Raw genomic sequence first — 21,034 nt, 5'->3', positions numbered from 1 at the left:
TGTACTGGGAAAACTTAAGTGCTGAAATCACGTGAAATCTTTGCTGTAATTTATGTGTTTCATCGAGTTCCACCAACTCAGCAAAAACATTTCCGCTGGGACTTTTTGTAATCAGCCCATACATCTCCATCATTTTAAACATCCCCCTATTGTACTGTTCATTGTTTGGCTTCAGCATTGAAGGGAATATCTGAGTGCTGTAGAACAGGCTAAATCTTAATGGCAACATTCAAAAGTTCTCTTACAAAAAAGAGAGACCACACATCCTCATTCAACGCTGTCCTCTTCCCTCTTTTACTCATTGAAGAAGTGCAGTAGTGAGGTGTCTTTAAAAGACATGGCTTTACTGGAAAGGTCAGCTGTCTGCATGGATTCTGTCTGCCTCAGTGAATAGGCAGAAAACCTTGTTTTTCACCCAACTGGACATACAGCAACCCAAATCTTGGCACCCCTTCAGCCCAGCAGTAATGTATTACCGCCTGTTCTGGAGACTTTTTGTGCTGTTTATAAACTCAGCACCAGAATGTGCCTCCATTTTCCCGAGCTGAGAGTTAAGCTCTTTTCTTATTTGCTAAGAAATGCACGCGTACCAAGGTGCTTCACAAATAAAGAGCACTATTCAGGTGAATTATGTTAAGACTAACATTATATAATCTTCAAGGCCGGTACCCTTGCACGTTAAAAACATCCTTAATGCAGTAATTGAAATGTTCTCTTCTCGGAGAGTCTGAGACACAAAATGATCTTCCTCACTTACCTGATTTGCTGCTCATGTTTGCAGAAAGCCTTCACATTTCAAATGGATTTGGTGTTACAAGGTGTTACTTTTAGTACCAGCACACAATAACTCAGCATGTTTTCCATCAGTCAGCCTCCTAATGCAGTACGGGTCTGCACGGCCAGCTGTGGAGGAACACCATCATTTGACTAAGGAAATGAGCAGTTTGAACTCAGGCGCAGGGTGGTGATTTCAGTGAAGCATAATTATAACACCTGTCTCTCTTCATTTATTTCAGGTGTACCAGTACATGCATGAAACAATTACAGTGAATGGCTGTCCAGAGTACCAGGCGAGGGCCACAGCTAAGGTAAGAGCTGCTTTGGAGATCTGGATCTGGAATAAAAACGTTAAATATGACTGTAACTAATGAGTGGCCAACTATCTGTTTATCACATTACCCAATGATATCATTATCATCTTTTCTTCTGGTCAAAGCAGAACAAAATTAAAGTTTGCTAATGGCCTTCATTAAGAGTGTGTGTGTGTGTGTAATTAAGCAATAACACACGAGAGTGCCAATTTTGTCGGATTAAGGCGAAAGGCTGAATGCTAGTATCACATGCTATAGCACTACCTGCTGCTATACCACTGTTTCATTGTTGATCTTCTTGACCAGCTGTCTGACAGCTATGACACAAAAAACTAAAAGTGAAAGCGACTGAATAGCGCTTGAGTTAAGCTGTAGTTTGTATTTACGCATGCGAGACATGACTTCCTTACAGACTGAAATCTGATGAATAAGCAGCTGCTTTGGTTAGCCGGCAAGTAGCCCCGCAAGTACTGCAGATCCCAACGCTAGATCCCAACAGCTAATCCAGGGGGCTAACATCTGTGTTTACTTTTGGTCAGACTCCGAGAAGCGTGAGGAAGGATTTCTGTTAAGTTTTATAGGAAAGCTTCAGGATGCCCAGATCTTTAAAATATAGGTGGCGACTGCAACAATTAGCATGACCCATAGTCAGATGCGCACAGTTATGAGAAAAACACCCAGATTTAATAATACTAGATTCTTTAAGACTGTTTCAGATATTTCAAAGATAGTAGATTCAACAGAATGAATATACTCCATCAGTGGTCAGAGCACTGCATCAGGAGACATCGTTTTAGTCTGTTCTCAGTTCTTCAGTTAGTATGCTTTGGGAAAATAACTCAACTCACGAGGTCAAACAAACTTGTAGTCAATGCTGGCATCAAAAGCAGACTCATACATGTTTCCCAGAAGAAAGACAAAGAGCACATAACAACGTGCGCTTCATATTTAATTTCTTTAATTTCTGCGCCTTTTCCCACAATATGAATCCACTAGAATTTCCAGCTCTTCATCCTTGTTTCAACAACCTTCGGTTACTAAATGTCTTTGATTTGAGCTATAAATCTTCCTTTAATTCCACATGAAGTTCACCCTGAATCACCAGCTTAACAGCCATCAGATTTCCATGTTTATTCTGCTTTACTCCCATAAGACACGTGTTTTGTTTGCTATCAACGCTGGTGTCACTTTATATCCTGTATTAGATTGATTTCTTCATGTTGAGTTTTTTTAGCGCACATTCAAATCAAACCAAGATGAACCATTTCTATATTCACTCTGCAGGCTTTGATATTTAATCACCATCCACTGCTCATTTTTTAGATGACAGCTTTCATTCATGTAACTCATATAATATGTCAATCTTTGAAAAAGCTCATCCTTTACTTTTATCTTTAATACTTCAGACAGATGTTTTTGTTGCTTGCTGTTTAGAAAATATCACATCTGTGTCACAGGTGAAGGATAAAATGAGAACGGAGACATTTCCAGGTGCAGTGTGAATGGAATAAGCTAATTTCGGTATGCAAAAGAGATGAGCTTGGCCCCCGGTCACTTGAGAAGGACTTGTTATCAGCACCTCGCCTGCGAGAGACACAGGCTTTCATGAAAGAAAAGAAAAGAGGAAAGGCTTGTCTGATTTCATGTGGAGGATGAGGATGATGAGATGCAGGGAGGAGGGGAGATGAGAGCTCCTCTCTGTCCTTCAGTGGCTCAATGTCCAGCTGGGTCCTCTCCTCTTCAGCACATCACAGGGAGTGGGAGGACCAGGAGGAGGTGAATAGAAATGGATGACAAAAACAGAGGCGAAGTGTTTGTGTGTGTGTATGCGGAGATTATACGAGGCTTCAAATGATGAGTGCTCTCTCTCCTCTTTTGTTGTCTCCTCCAATCAACACTCTGCCTGCAGTCTGGTGAATTGGAACATCTGGATCAACATACTAATAAACACACTTGCTTTCTTGCTGAGAGTTAGATGAGAAGATTGATATCTATCTCATGTTTGATTGTTAAGTATGGATCCACAATCCTCTGGAAGCAGGGGGAAACAGCTAGCCTGGCTCTCTCCAAAGCTCAGCCTCTAAAGCTCACAATTTATATCGTTTATTTGGTCTGTGATTTCTTCGTTTTTTGGCTGTTAGCCCAAATTAGCATAATTCACCATACAACTGTTAAATCACAAACTGGACCTCTTTACATTTCTGTTTGCGTGCGGCTTAAACAAATGAAATGTGTTAATTTGTGAGTTTTAGAGGTGCTCACAGGTATATTTTTGAACTTTGGACAGAGCCAGGCCAGCTGTCCCACCCTGTTTCCAATCGTTATGCTAAACTAAGCTAAGCTAATCTAATTGCCTGTTGGCGCTAGCTTCATGTACAGGCGTGAGATGTTTGCAAATAAGTAAATAAGCATATTTCCCACAAAGTCAAACTATTCTTTTGAAAGGAAATATTTGCTGTCAACAAAGACAATCTTATTGATTACATATCTGTTACTGCATTTGGAATATTTCCTGTCATTTGTCAAAAATTACATCTTTATTAATGACTAGAGAAGAGTCATTTCACACTACAAAGAAACTGTTACGATTAAGCTGGGGGGAAAAAGACATTTCTGTCTCTTTTCTCTAAGCCCAAAGCAACCATGAAGACATAATTTAAGCAGCTTTAAAACTCCTTCCTACTTTTCTTTCTTTGCCCCAAACTTTTGAAGTTACTGCTCCCAAATCTGTATTAAAATTGCATGTCCACTGGGCAATTAAGCACACAGTTAATGGGCTGAGCCGGCTTAGCTGTGGGGACACTCTAAACTGGGAGCACTGGATGTTTTTAAAAGTTTTTTAGTCTCTCTAGAGATGATCAATAAACCGGACCACAGTGCCAAGCGCATTCAATCAGTATCACACTTATAGTCTGAAAGGGAAAGTGATGCATACTGTGGCAATGGTATTGAAGTCTATAAGCTGCCGCGGCAATAATGACGAAATATGTGTAATATGCTTCTGTTCATCAGCCTCTCGAGTACTTTAGTTTGTGAGACGGCAAATCTCCCGACAGCTGAGATTTGTGTTTCACCTGAACAACTCGATTCTCTTTGATTGCTTCGTTAATTAAATCAATTCAGCCTCTAATTCCTGGCTCGAGGCCCTTATTACTGATCTTAATGGAGACAGGGACTATCAGGGCTGTGTGGTCTCCAGAGAAAATAATGGGAGCTGATGATCAAGTGACTACGCATGTCTTAAGTCATACTTATACTATACAGTGCAGTGCGGCTATCAAATAAGTATCCTCTAGCAAGCTTTTCGTTTAAAATGCCTCCTGAGTTTGAGAGGCGCCGGCCATCTGCCAGATTGTTTTTTTTTTTGTTCACAGAAAGCCAGATAAAGTTGTGAAGGTCGATGTGCTGTGAGGCCTGGGAGGCGACGGTATGCATGCTGAGGAGCTGCCTTTTAGCTTCACAATGGGAGAAGGAGGGAGGGAGGGAGGAGCAGAGGAAGAAAAGGAGACGGACAGAAAGAGAAAATGGAGGGAGAGGGGGGAAATTGGCAGAATACAAAAACCAGATTAAAACAGGCAGCGGGACAGAAGAGAGAAATGAGGGGAACTGTTTGAGGAGAAATGAATGTGGATATGAAGATGCATATGAATATGGAAGAGAGAACAGAGATGGGGATGCTGCCTGGAGGGAGCATCAAAGACCTCAAAGTACCAAGCTACTTGTCTGCTGCTGGGGAATTTGGATACACACCTGCAAAAGCTTCTGACAGAACCTTCCCTCCTCTACTTTTTTTATATTACTTTTTCCCGATCTGCCTCACATATAATAGATGATGCCGACTTGACAGCAAGGCACCTGTGGCAGTGCATCTGTGGATCAGGGGGCACGGGGCGTCTCTTTCTTTGTTCGCCTGCCATTAGCTTCCCCAGGCTCGGCTAACAAGCTCCTGGGTGCTTTGTTCTGAATGTACATGGAGCAAGGAACTCTGGCTAGCGGTTCAAAGAAACTCAGCGGCCAGCGAGCAACATCAACCAGCTGGTCGAGATACAGAGGGTGAAAGTTGTCTGGCTGCTCCTCCACCGTGAACTTGGATATGTTAATCCATGTGATTAGAAAGCCAGAGAACTTCTCCAGTGGAGTCTAAATCCCCAGCCCCGACTAAATCCTACCACTTTGTTATAGCCGTCCACCTTCACGATCATTTTGTAATACTTAGTTTCCTTCTTTGCACCCATTTTGAGAGTAATGAAGCAGACCAGGAGCTAATGCAGACTGCAAGAATTGCTGTTTTGTTCAAAAAAGACATTTTTGTCCCAGACTGTTGTCAACAAAGCTGCCTACCTCCTTCCCCGCCCTGGTTGCCTGTGGCACTCATCTCCAAGGTGCTCCAAATAAAAGTGCATTTTGTTTTTTGGCTAAGATATGAAACACAGGCGTAGGCACAGATTCCAACTCAAGGGCTTTGGTCTCAGGTCTCAGAATCTGCGGGGGACGAGCAAGTCATGACAGAAGTTGTGTAGTGCACAAAGACTGTCAGAGTGTTAGCCCTCTCAGCTAGACTCAGTTTAACTTTTTCCACATTTGCAGGTTTCCATTAAGATGATTTTCTTGGCTCCCAACGAGCTCTACTAATCAGTGTTTTAGGATATGGGAGGTTAAGTTTCGGGCCCGTGGTTAGACGAACGCAAACATGCGTTTCCCATATATTATTACACAATATAAACAGTGTGGAGGAAGACAGCAATGGTTTTGTTTATATTGTATAATGTCTCAAAATAAATTTGTATATACAGGTATTTTATTTTCAAGGTTTTGGCATAGTAGTAAGATGATGCTTGCGTCTCTTCCTTCAGGCTACAGTTGCAGCCTTCGCAGCCAGCGAAGGTCACTCCCACCCGAGGGTGGTGGAGCTCCCAAAGACGGAGGAAGGGCTGGGCTTCAACGTGATGGGCGGCAAGGAGCAGAACTCACCTATCTACATCTCCCGCATCATCCCCGGAGGCGTGGCTGAGAGGCACGGCGGCCTGAAGCGGGGGGATCAGCTCCTGTCTGTCAATGGTGTGGTAGGTCTAACCAGCCTTACGTTTTGATTCATCCTACGGGGAGAGAGGCTCCATATATAAGATCATTTACAAGTTTACAAATTTACAAATTCAACAGAAACGGATAAAGGAATTACTGTATTGCACATAGAGAAATAATTAGATATTGCACCATTTGTTATATATGGATTGGAGGGAGAGTGAAGATAAGCTGTCCTCCCCTTATTTATTATTTAAGCCTGCTTCCAAAAAATATAGAAATATAAATAAATTGAAATATTTTTTGCAACTTCTCACAAAATGGGGCCGTGTTTGATTTGTAGTTTGATGTGTGAGTCAACAATCAGGAGAGCTATTGAGATCAAAGTGCTGCACACGAGTCGAGTGAGGAGCAGAAGCACTTCGCCAACCGTTAGAGATTTGAATAACACTGACTGTAAGCCTGCTCATTTTCACGTAAAATCGCAGGGTATTAAAACTGGAGGAAATGTTCATTTAATTTTCCTATGAGGGGTTACTATTTTTAAAAAATATATTCAAATCAGCTTCCTTTAAAATTCCTCTCTCTCTCTCTCTGTCTCTAAACCCCCTGCAGAGCGTGGAAGGCGAGCACCATGAGAAAGCGGTGGAGCTGCTGAAGGCGGCGAAGGACAGTGTGAAGCTGGTGGTTCGCTACACGCCCAAAGTGCTGGAGGAGATGGAGGCTCGCTTTGAGAAGCTCCGTACGGCCCGGCGGCGTCAGCAGCAGCAGCTCCTCATGCAGCAGCAGCAACAGCAGAACCTGACCTCTCAGCAGAACCACATGTCGTAGGTGAGGCGCTTCATTGCTTTAAGGGTGAGGGGGACGCCAGCAGCACAAGGTAAAAACGCCGCCGGAGAGGAGGATGATGACGTGAATGTATAGCCAGTTTGAGACACACTGGAAGCTGATGTTAAGTTTATCCAAGTTGATGAGGCGTATATGTTCTTTTGCATCTTAACCTGCGATACATTCAAACAACTCCATGCAGTTACATTAAGTAGTTGTCCAGTTGCAAGGAGTTAAGTGCATTGGTTAAAGTCCTGACAAAGAGGGAACGGTGTTACTCAACCATGTTTACAGTCTCCCACTTCCACCACCAGCCCCGGGTTTAAACCAGAATACTCAATGTTTTTTTGCTTTCTTGTTGAGAGTTAGAAGATCGATACAGCTCCCATATCTGCATGCTAAATATGAAGCTACAGTCAGGAGACACTTAGCTTAGCTTAGCTTAGCATAGTGACTGGAAGCAGAGGAAAACTAGCTAGCTCTGTCCAGAAACAGAAATGTTGTTTGGTTTATTTTGCTGTTCGTCACGTAATGGTTACAGCATGGAAATCCCCATAAAAACCAAAGTATGCTTGGCAAGCTTTAGAGGTGCTGTAGGTGGATTTTCTTTTTTTACCTTTTGACAGAGCACAGCTAGCTGTTTACCCCTGCTTCCAGTCATTATGCTAAGCTAAGCTAACTGTCTCCTGGCTTCAGATTTGAGAGTGGTATCGATCTTGTCATCTAACTCTCGGGAGAAAAGCGTATAAGCATATTTCCCAAAATGTCAAACTGTTCCTTTGACATCTATATGACCCACAACCCCAATTATGATGACATACTCACTCCAGTGGCTTTATTGCTTTATTTTGGCTGAGAGTCCCAGTCTGGAGGGCTCAACCTGAACTGGACTAAGATCAAGTTGAGATGAGGACAGATTATTTTTGAGTTTAAACGCGGATTTTTTTCATTTCATTTCGTTTTTGGATCTGACTGTTTCAGGACTTACAGGCAGTAAAACAAATCATAAGGGGATAGTGGAGGCAGAGATCCACAGAGTCTTACCTTTTATCATTTTCCTCATGAGCATGTTGAGCAAAGCCTCGGACTTAGACCTTCCGGCTGTTCCTGTTCCAAGGTGACCGGCTTTTCCTGAGTTATCATCATCTTTAAAATCTCGTACTTTTATTGTAAAAACCTTTTTATAATCTATGGCTTTATATTTATTAACTTAAATCCTTGTTTCATCAATTCTATTATATTCATTTTATTTATATTCGGTTTTATTTGTTTTTGCCTATTATTGATTATTGATTATTATTTTAACAAATGTGTTCAGTTGCTGAAAGTTTAAAAAGTCATCCATTTTGCAAGCACACAGCAAAGGAATATAAATGGAGGGAGGTGAAGTGGAAGCAGGCTCAACTCGCCATGCTCTGCTTTGCCTTGCAACCACTTTTAATGGCTCGTGTTATTTACACGCCAGCACGAAGCCTAAAACCTCAGTGGCATATTTTGCAAACTTGCAAACTGTCGGTATCGTCTGTGTAAACTATACCGCTTCTGCAGTGTTCTGTCAGTGATTCTGTTGTACGGGCTGTAAATTATTCAAGCTTAAACCGATTACATCTGTGGCTCACGCTCTGCAGGTACGTGGATAAGCAGTTACAGCCTGCAATGCCGTTCCTTACTACAGCTGGATGTCGCGTCTACATACCTCTGCTTCAGATACTATTTTTATAGTCCCAATTTAGAACAAAGCTCTGCACTGCCAGTCAAACTAAAGCAAAGCTCACATTCTCACTGTGTGAAAACAGTAGAACTTAAAAGCAAGAAGAAACTTTTCAGACACTAATCAGACAAGCTAAATCATATCATGCTACGGTTAATTCTGCCCAGACTTCTCGAATGATTCCCTGACGTACTGGAGGCGGGCATGTGTCCAAGATCTCTGTGGCACTACCCGTTTGATGCTAAATCCCCCAAGCATATCTCTTGTCTTGCACTTGGCACAGCGCAGCTTGGGAAGGTATTTAGGAGCTTGTAACAGTGTGTTGTGGTGGAGCTACAGACAGAAAACTGAGCAGGGATCATGTTTTATCAATGCTGGCACGCTGACCGCAGAGATTTGCTATGGCGGCCAAGAGGCTGCTGACCAAGTGACACGCACAAGCAACATAAGCCACTGGTATTCACCTCTCTCTCTGCTCACTGTGTCGTTCCTCTTCTCTCTGGCCACCACACGTAGACACAAAGGACGACATTACACAACTAGCTGTTGTGAGATTTTGGCAATGGCTCTGATAGCATCACACATCGAAAATATATGTAAGAAATACCACCTCTGCTCCTTTTTCCTCAGAGTTAATGTGTTATTTTATGAAAGTGTATTAACTGTTCTGATGAGGTATTCCAAGGTGACCCGCCTCCAATCTTTTTAGAGCCTGTGTAGTGGGTGTAACAGCAATGGCATCAACATAACCTCCCTATAAATGTAGCAAAACAAAGCATTAACTGGGTTTCTCTTGATGAAATGCAAGAACAGAGTCACTAAAATGGTTCAATAAAAACCACTGCCTCTGCACTCCAGTCTTGCAAGCAACACAGCAACCCTTCTCCTCTAATTTAGCTGATTTATGCATGAAAATTAATACAACTTTAGCTTCAAAATGAAAATATATCCACTTAACATTTGTTTAAAGTAGCTTTATGTCACATATACAACAAAAAATCAAAAGTAAACAGAGGTAAGAACATTCTTACATTCCCAGGGAAAAGTCAAGAGTGAAAAGAGGAAGTAAAGCCACCATAAGTGCTCAACATACAGTTCATAAAATTAATTAATTGCTATACTCCATGTTGAAGCAGAGAACCTATCCTTACATAGGAGAGTGTACAAATTCTACCTGAAAAAAAAAAAAATTTCTCCTCTTAAACTATATTAGCAACACTTAAAGAAGTGTAAGAAAAGAAGAAAATATAACACCAGAAGCGTTAACGTGTACCCCTCAAATTAAAACTCTCCACAGGAGTTTATAACACCCTGTTTTTAATTTAGTGCAACCACATACGAACGTCTACACCTGGGGACACACGTGTGATTGGTGCAGAGGCGTCCTCGTCCAGATGGGTAACCAGTGGACAGTCTCCCTGTAATGTTCATAAACCTGTCACCTCTCTACGTGGTGTTTTTTTCATGAAGGAATAACTTTGTGGCTTCCTTGTATTTGCCTTAAAAGCCTGTTTTTAATGCCGAACGCGTGAGAGTTGGCAAGCCTGACATGCACACGCACCCTGAAGAGAGATCACTTGGGGGAAATTTGAAAGTCACTGATAATTGATTTAGGATTTGAAGCCGGTATAAGACTCAAACAGCACTTAAAAGCTATAATTCTTCGGTACAATCATCAGGCAATACAGAATAAGCTCAATAACAAGCAAACATCAGCGCTGCTCTGTCTCTAAGTCTGAACTGTCAGCGAGCTCTAAGGCTTTGCTCTCAGTCTGTTCCTCTTCTTTTTTTTTTTATGATCTGCAGGTTGTTCCAAAAGAAGAAGAAGTGAAGGAGAGCGAAAAAGGTGGAAGGTGGATCTCAAAGACCATCTGTTTGTGTTGAGGGTCCCGGAGGAGTCTCTCTCCGTCGTGGAGCAGAAACCAACCAGTAGAGGACTCTTGTACTTAGTCTCTCCCTTCCAGTGCACCACCGATTACTGAGCAAAAACAAAGAGAGCCGTTTGTCCTGACATTGGTGCTTTGAAAAAAAAACAAGTATGAGGGAGGCAGGCACTGAAAGTCGTCCATTTTAACTTTGTATTCCCTTTTATAAGTTGTTCTCCCCGGTTGTGACTCTTACTGAAGCTCCCTTTCTTGTGTTTGTTGTTTCGTTTACAGTCATCCAGTTTTGATTGCTTACCGACATCCATTGCACCGTGGCACCTTTGCCATTTTGCCATAGATATCATTTGTACAGTGGTGTTTCTATTGATTCTTCAACTGGTGCTTGTGTCTCCGTATGAATGACCATTGGTTTCTTTTTTTGTGTGTGTGTGTGTGTGTGTGTGTGTGTCTGTCAAACTTGTCCTGTTTTGGATAAACGTGAACTCTTTTTTACCTTCTATATTGTAGCAGGAGAGATTTTGTATCTTGTAGGTTTAGCAATAACACACATTCTTTCAGTTTTTACATTTCAACACTAAATTCACGATCAGATACAAACATATATACAGAGTTCATGGCGTAGGTGCAAATGTAAATTACTGTAAAGCAAACTGGGTTTTATGTACGGGAAGGCAGCTTCTGTGTACGAGTCTGTGCCATTTAAAGAGATTATTGATTTGCAGGTGGCATGAACAATTAATGTGCAATAACTGCGATTATTAACAGACTCGGAAGCTACTCCCAACTGAGACTTATCCAGAAAATATATGTGACCAAGAGATTTTAACAAATCAATCCACGGAAATGTTAACAGTGTCCTGTTCCCGACAGACAAACAGAATGTCACCAGTTGTCATTTGAACAGAATTAAATTAAAATATGCTAGAATTATGTTTATTTTTTAGATTTGTCTATTTTATAGTTTATGAGATCAGAGATTTAACATAAAGTTTTATCGTTCCTTTTAAATATTATGTTTTCTTTCTAAGATTATTATTTAAAATCTATTCATTGTACTGTACAACAGCTGAATGCTAGCACATCTGTCCCCTGCGTTTCTGTTTTTGACAATCATTTTAAGAAGTCGTGAGACCGGGTGTAGTGTTTCACTTTCTCTTTTCCTCTGTACCTGTAAGGGAAATCTGTTTTTAAACATCTCTACCAGCTGAAGAGGTAATCCACCAGGTCTGTGTTTTTGCTTTCCTGTCATCTCCATCTTTGGTGCTAAGCGCTCCTTGTTTTGTGGTTTTGTTTTGTTTTTGGCCCCGCTCTTCCCAGAGATCACTTCTTTGTCGATCTCTGATACCGTCTTGTGTTTTCTGTTCTTCTTTTTTTTTTTTTTCTGTAGGTGGCGCTCTTTTCTTTGTTTGTTCAACTGCGCAGGCTTTACCGCTTTGGCTGTTTCTTCTTCCATAAATCCCCAAACAAATCCAAAACATAAAAAAACGCATCACTTCCTGAATGCGAGAGGGTTTTGTTTTTCCCAGGAGAGACGAGACCGTCCGGGGCGCTGCATGTTAAGAACAGCGAATGAGAAGCTGCCATGAAAATGTTGCTGGTTATTGCTGATTATTATTTTACTGACATTTAATTTTCACCTTTAATCCTTTCTGATCTACGTTACATCCGGAAGAGCAAAATTCTCCTACATGCATAATATGTGCCCCGCTGCCAGATATTGTCCTAAATAACCTGTGAGCACGAAGGTGACTTAATACCAAAGCTTTTGTGTTAGGTCGCCTCTGTGTTCAGTTTCATAGGATATTTAAACATTTTTGTCCCTCACTCATTCTTCAAGCAGAACATCTCAATACAACAGATCCCTTTTTGTATCTTTAAATCACAGGTACTCTTTCTTAATTGACTTACATTTTTGAAGCTGATGGTCCTGTACTTACCGTAAAGATTAAAAAAAAAAAAAAAAGACAACAAACTGTTGATATGCAATTGTTATACATACTATATTTGTATAAATAAATCTATGTGCTTGTGTACAGTGAACGCTTTGTCGACCCTTCCTTCACGCCCCGTAACTTTCTATATTATCATGTAGTATTGAGTTGACTGTGAGCAGGAGAACCAGCAAATATGTGAGCAGTTTGACACCCGGAGAGGCATTGATTTGTTACCTACTGAATGATTTGGCTTCGTCCAAGACCTCCCCCAAAGAGATGAAAAAAAAAAGGATTTATTTGGAAAAGTTTTGGTGGCAACACAGAGTCCAGCAGATTGTGGCCGTGCGCTCCGCAGGAGGGTCTTAGTCTGCCCGATCATACAGACACACACCTGTTAAATCACCTGTTTAAGCCCTATGTGGCGATGCTTTATGCTCAGCTGATCAGACCCTATAATCAAACCAGTTTGCTATGAATTATGATTGATTTGTAATTTTATGTTTGGCCTATGGTCTGTTTCTCTTCCCTATATGCTTTGATCGTTAATGCAATGAGATGAGCTGTTTTGTTTGTCGTGGATATCCTGTGTGTAAGTGAAAACACTGGTGTACGTTTTAAATTGCAGAATGTAAACATGACTTCACTCTTCAATGATAGGTACTGAATAATTACTGCAAAGACTTGGACACAGAAGTTAGTAATCTTACAGTAGAAACTTGTGTTTATTTCTTATAACAGTGACACCACAGCTTGTCACTGACGTCCTCCCAGTGATCTAAGTGCAGCTGCTGAAGGTGGAGTGATTAAACCTTGTGTGCTGAAATGTCCCTCTGAAGGCTCGTCCAGGTTTTTAGCCCTGCAACAGAAAGTCAATGGCCTTTTGTTAGCTCAGTACAAAGAGCAGACACTGAAACTAATAAAGAGACTCTTGTAAATGGAAGGTATTAAACTCCAACGCCGACAGTAGGAGCACAAAGCAGCACTGTTTCTTCACCTGCAACGTGTTGTACACGGTGTTTTAGTGCAATAAAATCCCCGTTAGAGCTGTTCTCCACCAAATAGTCAGTTCTACAGCAAATGACCGAAGCCTGAGGTGACAAAGCTCGACAGTGTAGGTGACATTAATGCGGGTGACAAATCCCTCACCTGTGTCCCTGGCTGTTAATCAGGAGCAAACAGCGCCTGAATGTAACACCTTCTCAGGATCACATAGTAACCATGACGAAATTAAGTTTTATGATAATCAGAGGTTCAGTTCTGACATACTGGAGCACAGATAATTAAACTGTATATATTAAGTAACACTTTTTAATTAATGGTGTGAACGCTTTTCATTGTCTTCCTGATCTGTTTTGTAGTCTTCTCTCATGAATGGGGATGGGGGTTATCCAGCACTGTATTGTCCATGTTGTCCAACAAATGAATACTGAGCCCTAATTAAAACTAATTAAAAATGTGTGTAGCAGGGTTATCAATCTAGGAGAGGGCTTTTACTGCTGTGAAAATGTTTTCACACAATGGGAGGATTAAGTTGTAAAACCAAATCTTGAGAATTCTCTGTCTGTATTGTGCCAAAGGAATATTATATAAGGCATATTACATAGGGAATGGTAGGACATGTCAAATGTTTCATCTCCACAACAGTCGAGCTGTCCATTGAGCAAAACACTACCTGTTGCCGTGGCGCCGTCCTGTACTATAACCCTGTTGGCTACATGCATGCAGGACTCCAAGGAGCGCATTAAATTCTTGAAACATTATGTATGTTGGAGCATAACAGTTCAGAAGTGTATCTACATTATCATCTCATTTTCTATCTTCAGCAGATCCTCGCTTAGACAGCTGTACAACATCACAGATTTTGCCAGAGGGCAAATTTAATTCTCCAAAGATCGCAGTTAAACATTCATTATAAGATCAGTATCCCCCTGAAATATAAGAAAATGTATGAATGACCTTCCAGAGACACAATGTTAGGATTATTACTTGGAGACTATACCCTGGGGTTTAAAGATTCCCATTTATATTGATCATTAAAATCCCAACAGAAGGAGCTAAACATGACGAGTCACATGTTAATGTAGGAAATACAAGAAACACCTCTCTCTTGTGGCCTCACTGAGTACTACAGTAATGACTGTGCTTGTCTTGGGAGTCGTGCTGCTCCAGAGCCAATGCTTCAAACTCAAATAAATAGTTAATGACAATCACATCAAACATCTCTCTCTCTCTCTGTATATCTTTCCCTGACTTCATGTTCGAGATCAGCAACCTTGATGTGAACTCGTAGTGAGTCTTGCGTCGACACTCGGTGAGCGAGCGATTCATGAATCACAACCCAAGTGCAGCCACGGAAAATGACATCAGTGACATTTGGAGTGTCGTACGCAGCCGTGGAGGTTGGTGAAATACAAGCCGCTGCTGGAATGTCCACAATGTTTCACAGTACTGAACCACTGAGGACCTGCTGGTATTTGCCTACAGGCGGTGTTACACTCTGAGCTTCTCTCCAGTGGTAGAAGAAGAAAGTGCCGTAGGATAGATGGACGTACGTGTGAACAAAAAAATAAATAAATGTGTTGAATTTAAAGGGGAATGATTCAACACTCACTTGCAGGCTAAAGGCTAATGCTAACAACAATTTGTGCATTTTTACTATGACGAGCAGTAGTGGATAGTAACTAAGTACATTTACTCAAGTGCTTTACTTAAGCACAACGCTACTCTATACTTCTATTCAAATACATTTCAGAGACAGTTTTAGTTACTAGTTTACTGGTATGCTTTACAGAGTCAAAGCTTTATACATGTGATATACTGTTATAGATTAAACCACCCAGCAGTAAACAAAATGGGTTGAATTAGCTCCACCTCAAGCAGCTACAACAGTAAAATGCTACTTACACATTAATGCATTGCCAATAACAGTCTAATAAATAATATATAATTGTATAACACTCACAGGGGACATTTTGTTTTACATTTTTCTAATATTACTAACATACTTTTACATTTTTAATGCTGGACCTTTGCATGTAATTGTGTATTTTTATATTGCTACATTACTACTTTTACTCAAGTAAAGGATCAGAATACTTCTTCCACCACTGGAGGTATTTGTACTTTACTTGAGTATATCCATTCTGTGCCCCTTTATACTTTTTATTTTACATTTCAGATGAAAATATTAATACAAATGAGTACTTTTACTTTTCTTACTTTAAGTAATTGTGCTTCAGTAACATTTTGAATGCAGGATTTTTACTTGTTAGTGTTTCTACATTGTGGTATTGCGACTTTTCCTTAAGGATCTGAATACTTCTTCCATCACTGCTGACCAGGAAAAATGGCTTTAATTCTCCTTTCATCAGTATTGCAAACAATAATAAGGAACATAATGCTCAAGATGATAAGTATGAAGGAAAATTGAAAATAGGATAATATTTATTTTATTTGTAATCAAGAGACAAAAGACATAAGAGCATTTTAGAGCAAGTAGAAGACATTACAGTGAAGGAAATAGCCTCAGGGAGTGGAGAACGTAATCAAAAGAACAGTAACCACAGAGGAAATATAGATTTTCAGTGTAAGTATTGTGATTAAAAATGAATGGCCTCTCAGAGACAATATATAAACTAAACAAATACTGCTTACTTACAACATGATCAAAGACCTGATGCAGTATGACACACATGACCCCCCCCCCCCCCCCCCCCCCCCCCTCCAGTCACACAATAAGTACAATTAGAGGCCATTTGTTCTCAACTGTAGTGTCTCTAGTGTTGACGGTATAATCAAGGGTGTTAATGATGACTCACATTTGGAGGGAAACAACAAACAGGTACACACACACACTGCTGCCTCCCCCTAAACACACTCCCAGGCACATAAAAACTACAAAGAGATGCTAAAATGTGATCAAAGATGTGGGGTTTTCATTTTTAAACAGCAATGTTTTCATTTGCTATTATTCATTGTTAACATGTTTTGTTCTGTTGATTAAATCCTTGCTATGATGCAGGAAAAACAGATCTTTTAGAGGGATGAAATGCACTTTTACACTGCTGTAATGACTCATGCAGCAGGCTACATGAGTGATCACAGCAGTGTCAAATGATTAATGGTATCAGCTGACCTCTATCAGTTATAATGTGATCTCCACACCTTGTTAGCTGGAGACTGTCTAGACTGTCCTGGACGAGCCCTGTGCGAGACAGTCACATAATAACGTGTCCTTTTATTTTGATAAAACCACCTTTCTTGTTTTCATTATCGTGCAAAAAGCACATTAATCTGCTATCTTAAAATATCAATTTAACGGTTGTAATAAAAGCAGATGATGCATTTTGGAAGTTGCAAACCCACTAAACTATGACTAATCAGTGTTATAATGACGGCAACTGCTTTCACCATCAGATAATGTGTTAACATTGTTTTGCTGAATACAGCCTGATTCATTTCTTTGAAAAAAAATTTAATTTTTCTATTTTTTGTGCTGACATTCATGTTTATGGTGTCTTCACATTTATTATAGTGAACAACACAACCCTTTGTGACAATTTTAGTTAATATTTTCACTATTTTAGCTCATTGTAACCTACTACGTCAACGGGATGATTTACGATATCTGAACACATGGTCACAAAGAAACGGAAGAAGAAGAAGAAGAAGAAGAAGAAGAAGAAGAAGAAGAAGAAGAAGAGCTGCCAAAGAAACAAATACAAAAAGATCTAACTTTTATACAAAACAGTGAAAAGATTTAATGTTCATGACAACATGGAAGGTAAGAAATGAAAACTGCTTAAATACCATTTCATGTTGGAATAATGCAACATTACATAAACTGTCATAATTAAATATGTCTCATTGAGTATAATAGCATGTATAGAATAAATGGGCATTTACATTACATATTTACAATCTCATGTACAATATAAAAGCTGCTTGCCACAGGTCCTCAGATACAGCTGAGTCTCCTTCAGATTCTCACAAAACCAGTTCTTATCTCTTCTTGTTGAAAATGCAGCTGGTGTTTGGTGAAAGCAGGGCTCCTGCCTGCGGCAATATATCCACGTCAAAGCGAATTTTCCTTCACAGGACGTGGTAGACGGGCCTGGATCCGGGGCTCTCCGGCGTGCAGGGCTGCGAGTCGGAGCTGGAGGGGGAGAAGGTGGCCGCGTCTCTCAGAGCCGCCGGTCCGCAGCTGGACTCCACCGAGGACAAGCGGTCCACGATGCTGGAGAGACACTCCAGACTGGAGGCTCCGGCTGTCTTGCCGCCCAAACTCTCTGATAAGAGGAAGACAGAGTCAGGATCAGTCAGGACCTTTTATTAAAAAAATTTATTAATTTAAATGTTTTATCAGGTTTTCATGGAGAATTATTTATTTAATAATATATTTAAATCCTGGTACTAGAGGACACCCAGAGGCAAAACAAAACATACATTTTAAATAATCTACCATTCAGTTATGAGGTTTTTAAAGCTGGCACAAAGTCATGTCATATTCTTATCAGGCTGCTGTTGCTGTCAAAAGGTCTTACCATTCTTCGCATATGAATAACTGTTGCTGTAGTTTGCATTCAGATGTTGCCACACTGGACTGTTGCTGTCAGCCTGCAAGGAAATGAGAAATCAAATTTACCCTTGAATTCCTGCACTTTAAAAAAAAAAAAAGAAGGGAAAACACAGCAAACAGAAATGATGTGTTATTGTTTAAACATATAAGCAATAGGAGGAAGCAGAAAGAGTACAAAAACAGCCAATGCCCTTCAAGATATTCTGGACAGGCTAATAAATCCTGAATTCCAACGTTATGGGCTTCTTTATTTCACATCCACCTTCAAGCCAAAGTGGCAGCGTGCACTCCCTTCCCCTGCCCCGGCTCTGAGCGTGGCGAATCGATTGTATCAGTGGAAGCAACACCAGTTTGTGCAAGATGACACTTTCTCCAAGTAAATCTGCAGAAAATCCTGGCAGCGGTGCAGAACATGCAGTCAGGATGGAATGCAGAGGAGCGCCCAGTTTTTCGTAGTGGATTTAGTTCAGTTTATTAGGGCTATAAAGTGTCCGGTGGTGGGAAAGCCATTACTCCATCCAGCATTTTAAGTTCTTTTGTATTAGCTGGTACACCGTCACCTTCAGACTGCGGTAGAGAACAACTAATTCATCCTGACTTGTAATAAAATGCATTGCACACAGAGGACGGAGATACATGTAAAACTACAGAATAGATGTTTGTATTACAGCATTACGGGAGAGTATGACATGCATGGGGAAGCATGGTAATTGAGGTCTTCGGGCAAGACGAGCTTATTTGATTAATAGGCTTCTAAATTGGAAATCCGGGCTCTATTTTGAAATCCATACTCTACATGCTAATGAGAAGTGGCACCAGCGTGCTGCCTTAAATGTAAGACTCTGGAGATACTTTGACAACAATTAAGGTCTTTTCAGGTGAAGTTTCTACAAGATGGAGTCCTGTCTTGCGTGCAGTTGTAGTTATTTCTCTGCCTGACATTGTATTGGTTTTAGAGCCGCAGCAAGAACCTGCAAGACTCTGCATGAAGAGGCTGAACATGTGGATCAGAGGTCTTACCATGCCGTCAGAGCAGCTGGACAGTGGACTCCCAGGCTCAGAGCTGCTCTCTCCGGGTAGGCAGTAGTAGTTTTCCACCTGCTCCCGTAGCAGGTCCTGCAGGCTCTCGATGTACTGGATGGCGTTGCGCAGAATCTCAACCTTTGGCAGGCGCTGGCTGGGATTGGCCGAGGTGCAGCGCCTCAAAGCCTCGAAAGCGTGGTTGACCTTCTTCAGCCGCCGGCGCTCGCGCATGGTGGCGGCCCTTCTGCGGTCCACAAAGTTGGACTTGCGCTTGCAGGCCTTGCAGGCCCATTGGAGGCAGTGTCCCGGCTGGTGAGGGGCTCCGGGGACCCTGACATGCTCATCCTCCTCAGAGCCATCGAGCTCCATGCCGGGGCCAAACTCCAGGCTGTCTGGAGATGAAGCACACGCTCTGTCGTAGTAGACCTGGGATGGTGAGAAGACGTCCATAGCTAGTTGAAGAAAGGAGTCTGACTGAAAGATGGGCGCAAAGGAAGGAAGGAGGGTAGAGGAGTGGGGTGAGAGAGGAGACCTCTGAGTGATATGAGGGGTCTGTTGCCCCGGGCCCCCCTTATATGCCCCCAGGCCAGAGCCCAGGGCCCACATTGGCCAGATCTAATTACCATGGCCCATTGGCCCAGCCAGAAGGCAGGCTGGGGTTAGCTCAGCTCCCTCCCTGCCCCATCCCAAAGCGCTGCCTCTCACCCCCCAGTACCCTGCAGAGTTTCCCACATCTGCACTTACTGGTGTTTTCCTACTCATCACCACAGCCCTTCTCCTGAAGGCCATGAGGAATACAATGCTTGGGAATGTTTCAGGAGAGTGGGTGAACATTTGCAGCTTTAACCACCACATGAGCTTGTTTTTAAATAGTCATAAGTGCTTCATCTTGCTTGATTTATCTGTAGGCAGCCTCCAGACATCATGTCATAGCTGACAATGAAAGTGACACTTAGCTATGAGGACATAAATATTAAAGAGTGTTTTGTTTAGTCAAACTGTGCAGAAAGAGAGGGTGACCACTCCACTTGTAGGAGTATGCAGGCCAATTTTTACGGTGGAGACAACAGCGTTGCAGATGCAGCCCAGCTGCAAAGGAAGGTGTAACATTTCAAGCCCTGTGAATTCGCATTACAGTGGTAAGCGCCCTCTAAACACCCCGGGCTCATCACTGAAGGTGCTGTGAATGAGGTGATCCCTGTTTGCCAAAGCTCATTAAAACAGTAATTACACAATTGACACCACTGCCCAATTCCCTGCACCATTTTGCCCCCAAGGACCAAATTTAAACCATTAAAAGTTATTTACGCAAGTCAAGTACTTCAATTCAGCACACAACAGATGGCCATTATGGTGCAGTAGGTTTTATTCACGTGGAGAACTGAAGGTTTAAGCAATGAGGAAAGCAAAGTTGTCTGCATCTGCATCTCTGCATGGCTTTTATTTGTTCCTTTTTAGCGGAATGAAAAAGTGAAAATAAACATATTATTATTTATTTTCTTTACAGTAAGACAAACCCAGATGTTTTAGACATTTCATTATATTAGTAGAGAGATATCCTGCCTTGTTGCGTTTGTCACAAGCTGCTGTTTATAGAAAATAAAGACGGTGACACTGTAAAGTTTTGTGAATTGTCGCTCTCTTTGCACAATTGTTGTCATTGAGAGGACAGAGACTGTCACACTGAGAGGGGCTTTTGCAGCTCGACCCTGACGAGTTCAGGTAATGATGTTGTTGACAGCTTACAAGGATACAATACGGATATTTCTCACAATGTGTCAAAACGTTTGGCGATGCCCCCCCCCCCCCCCCCCCCTTCTCTGGGAACTGCGCGCACCTAAGAAAACACACGCAGTACCTGCTGCCTCTGAATTGCCGTCTGAGTTTGGATTAGGCACAGCTGAGGAAGACATCGGCTCGCCTGCGCCTGTAAGCTGCTGAGAAGATCAAAGGCTGTTCAG

At 41.6% G+C, this 21,034-nt stretch overlaps 2 protein-coding genes across 2 annotated transcripts; one reads left to right on the top strand and one right to left on the bottom strand.

Moving 5' to 3' along the window:
* Positions 1–1,016: 1,016 nt before the first annotated feature.
* On the top strand, positions 1,017–10,483 carry lin7a (lin-7 homolog A (C. elegans)). The gene is made up of 4 exons (XM_070929072.1): positions 1,017–1,088; positions 5,945–6,154; positions 6,729–6,940; positions 10,459–10,483. The coding sequence occupies exons 1-4, from the start codon at positions 1,029–1,031 to the stop codon at positions 10,481–10,483; spliced, it is 507 nt and encodes a 168-aa protein (XP_070785173.1). The 5' UTR covers positions 1,017–1,028.
* Positions 10,484–17,563: 7,080 nt separating this feature from the next.
* On the bottom strand, positions 17,564–19,679 carry myf5 (myogenic factor 5). The gene is made up of 3 exons (XM_070928885.1): positions 19,071–19,679; positions 18,016–18,088; positions 17,564–17,760 (listed from the first exon to the last, which is right to left on the bottom strand). The coding sequence occupies exons 1-3, from the start codon at positions 19,677–19,679 to the stop codon at positions 17,564–17,566; spliced, it is 879 nt and encodes a 292-aa protein (XP_070784986.1).
* Positions 19,680–21,034: the final 1,355 nt, after the last annotated feature.

The sequence above is a fragment of the Enoplosus armatus genome, chromosome 22, assembly GCF_043641665.1.
Source record: "Enoplosus armatus isolate fEnoArm2 chromosome 22, fEnoArm2.hap1, whole genome shotgun sequence".
Lineage (NCBI taxonomy): Eukaryota > Metazoa > Chordata > Actinopteri > Centrarchiformes > Enoplosidae > Enoplosus > Enoplosus armatus.
The sequence above is the reverse complement of the archived record's forward strand: the minus strand, read 5'-3'. Positions and strand labels throughout refer to the sequence as shown.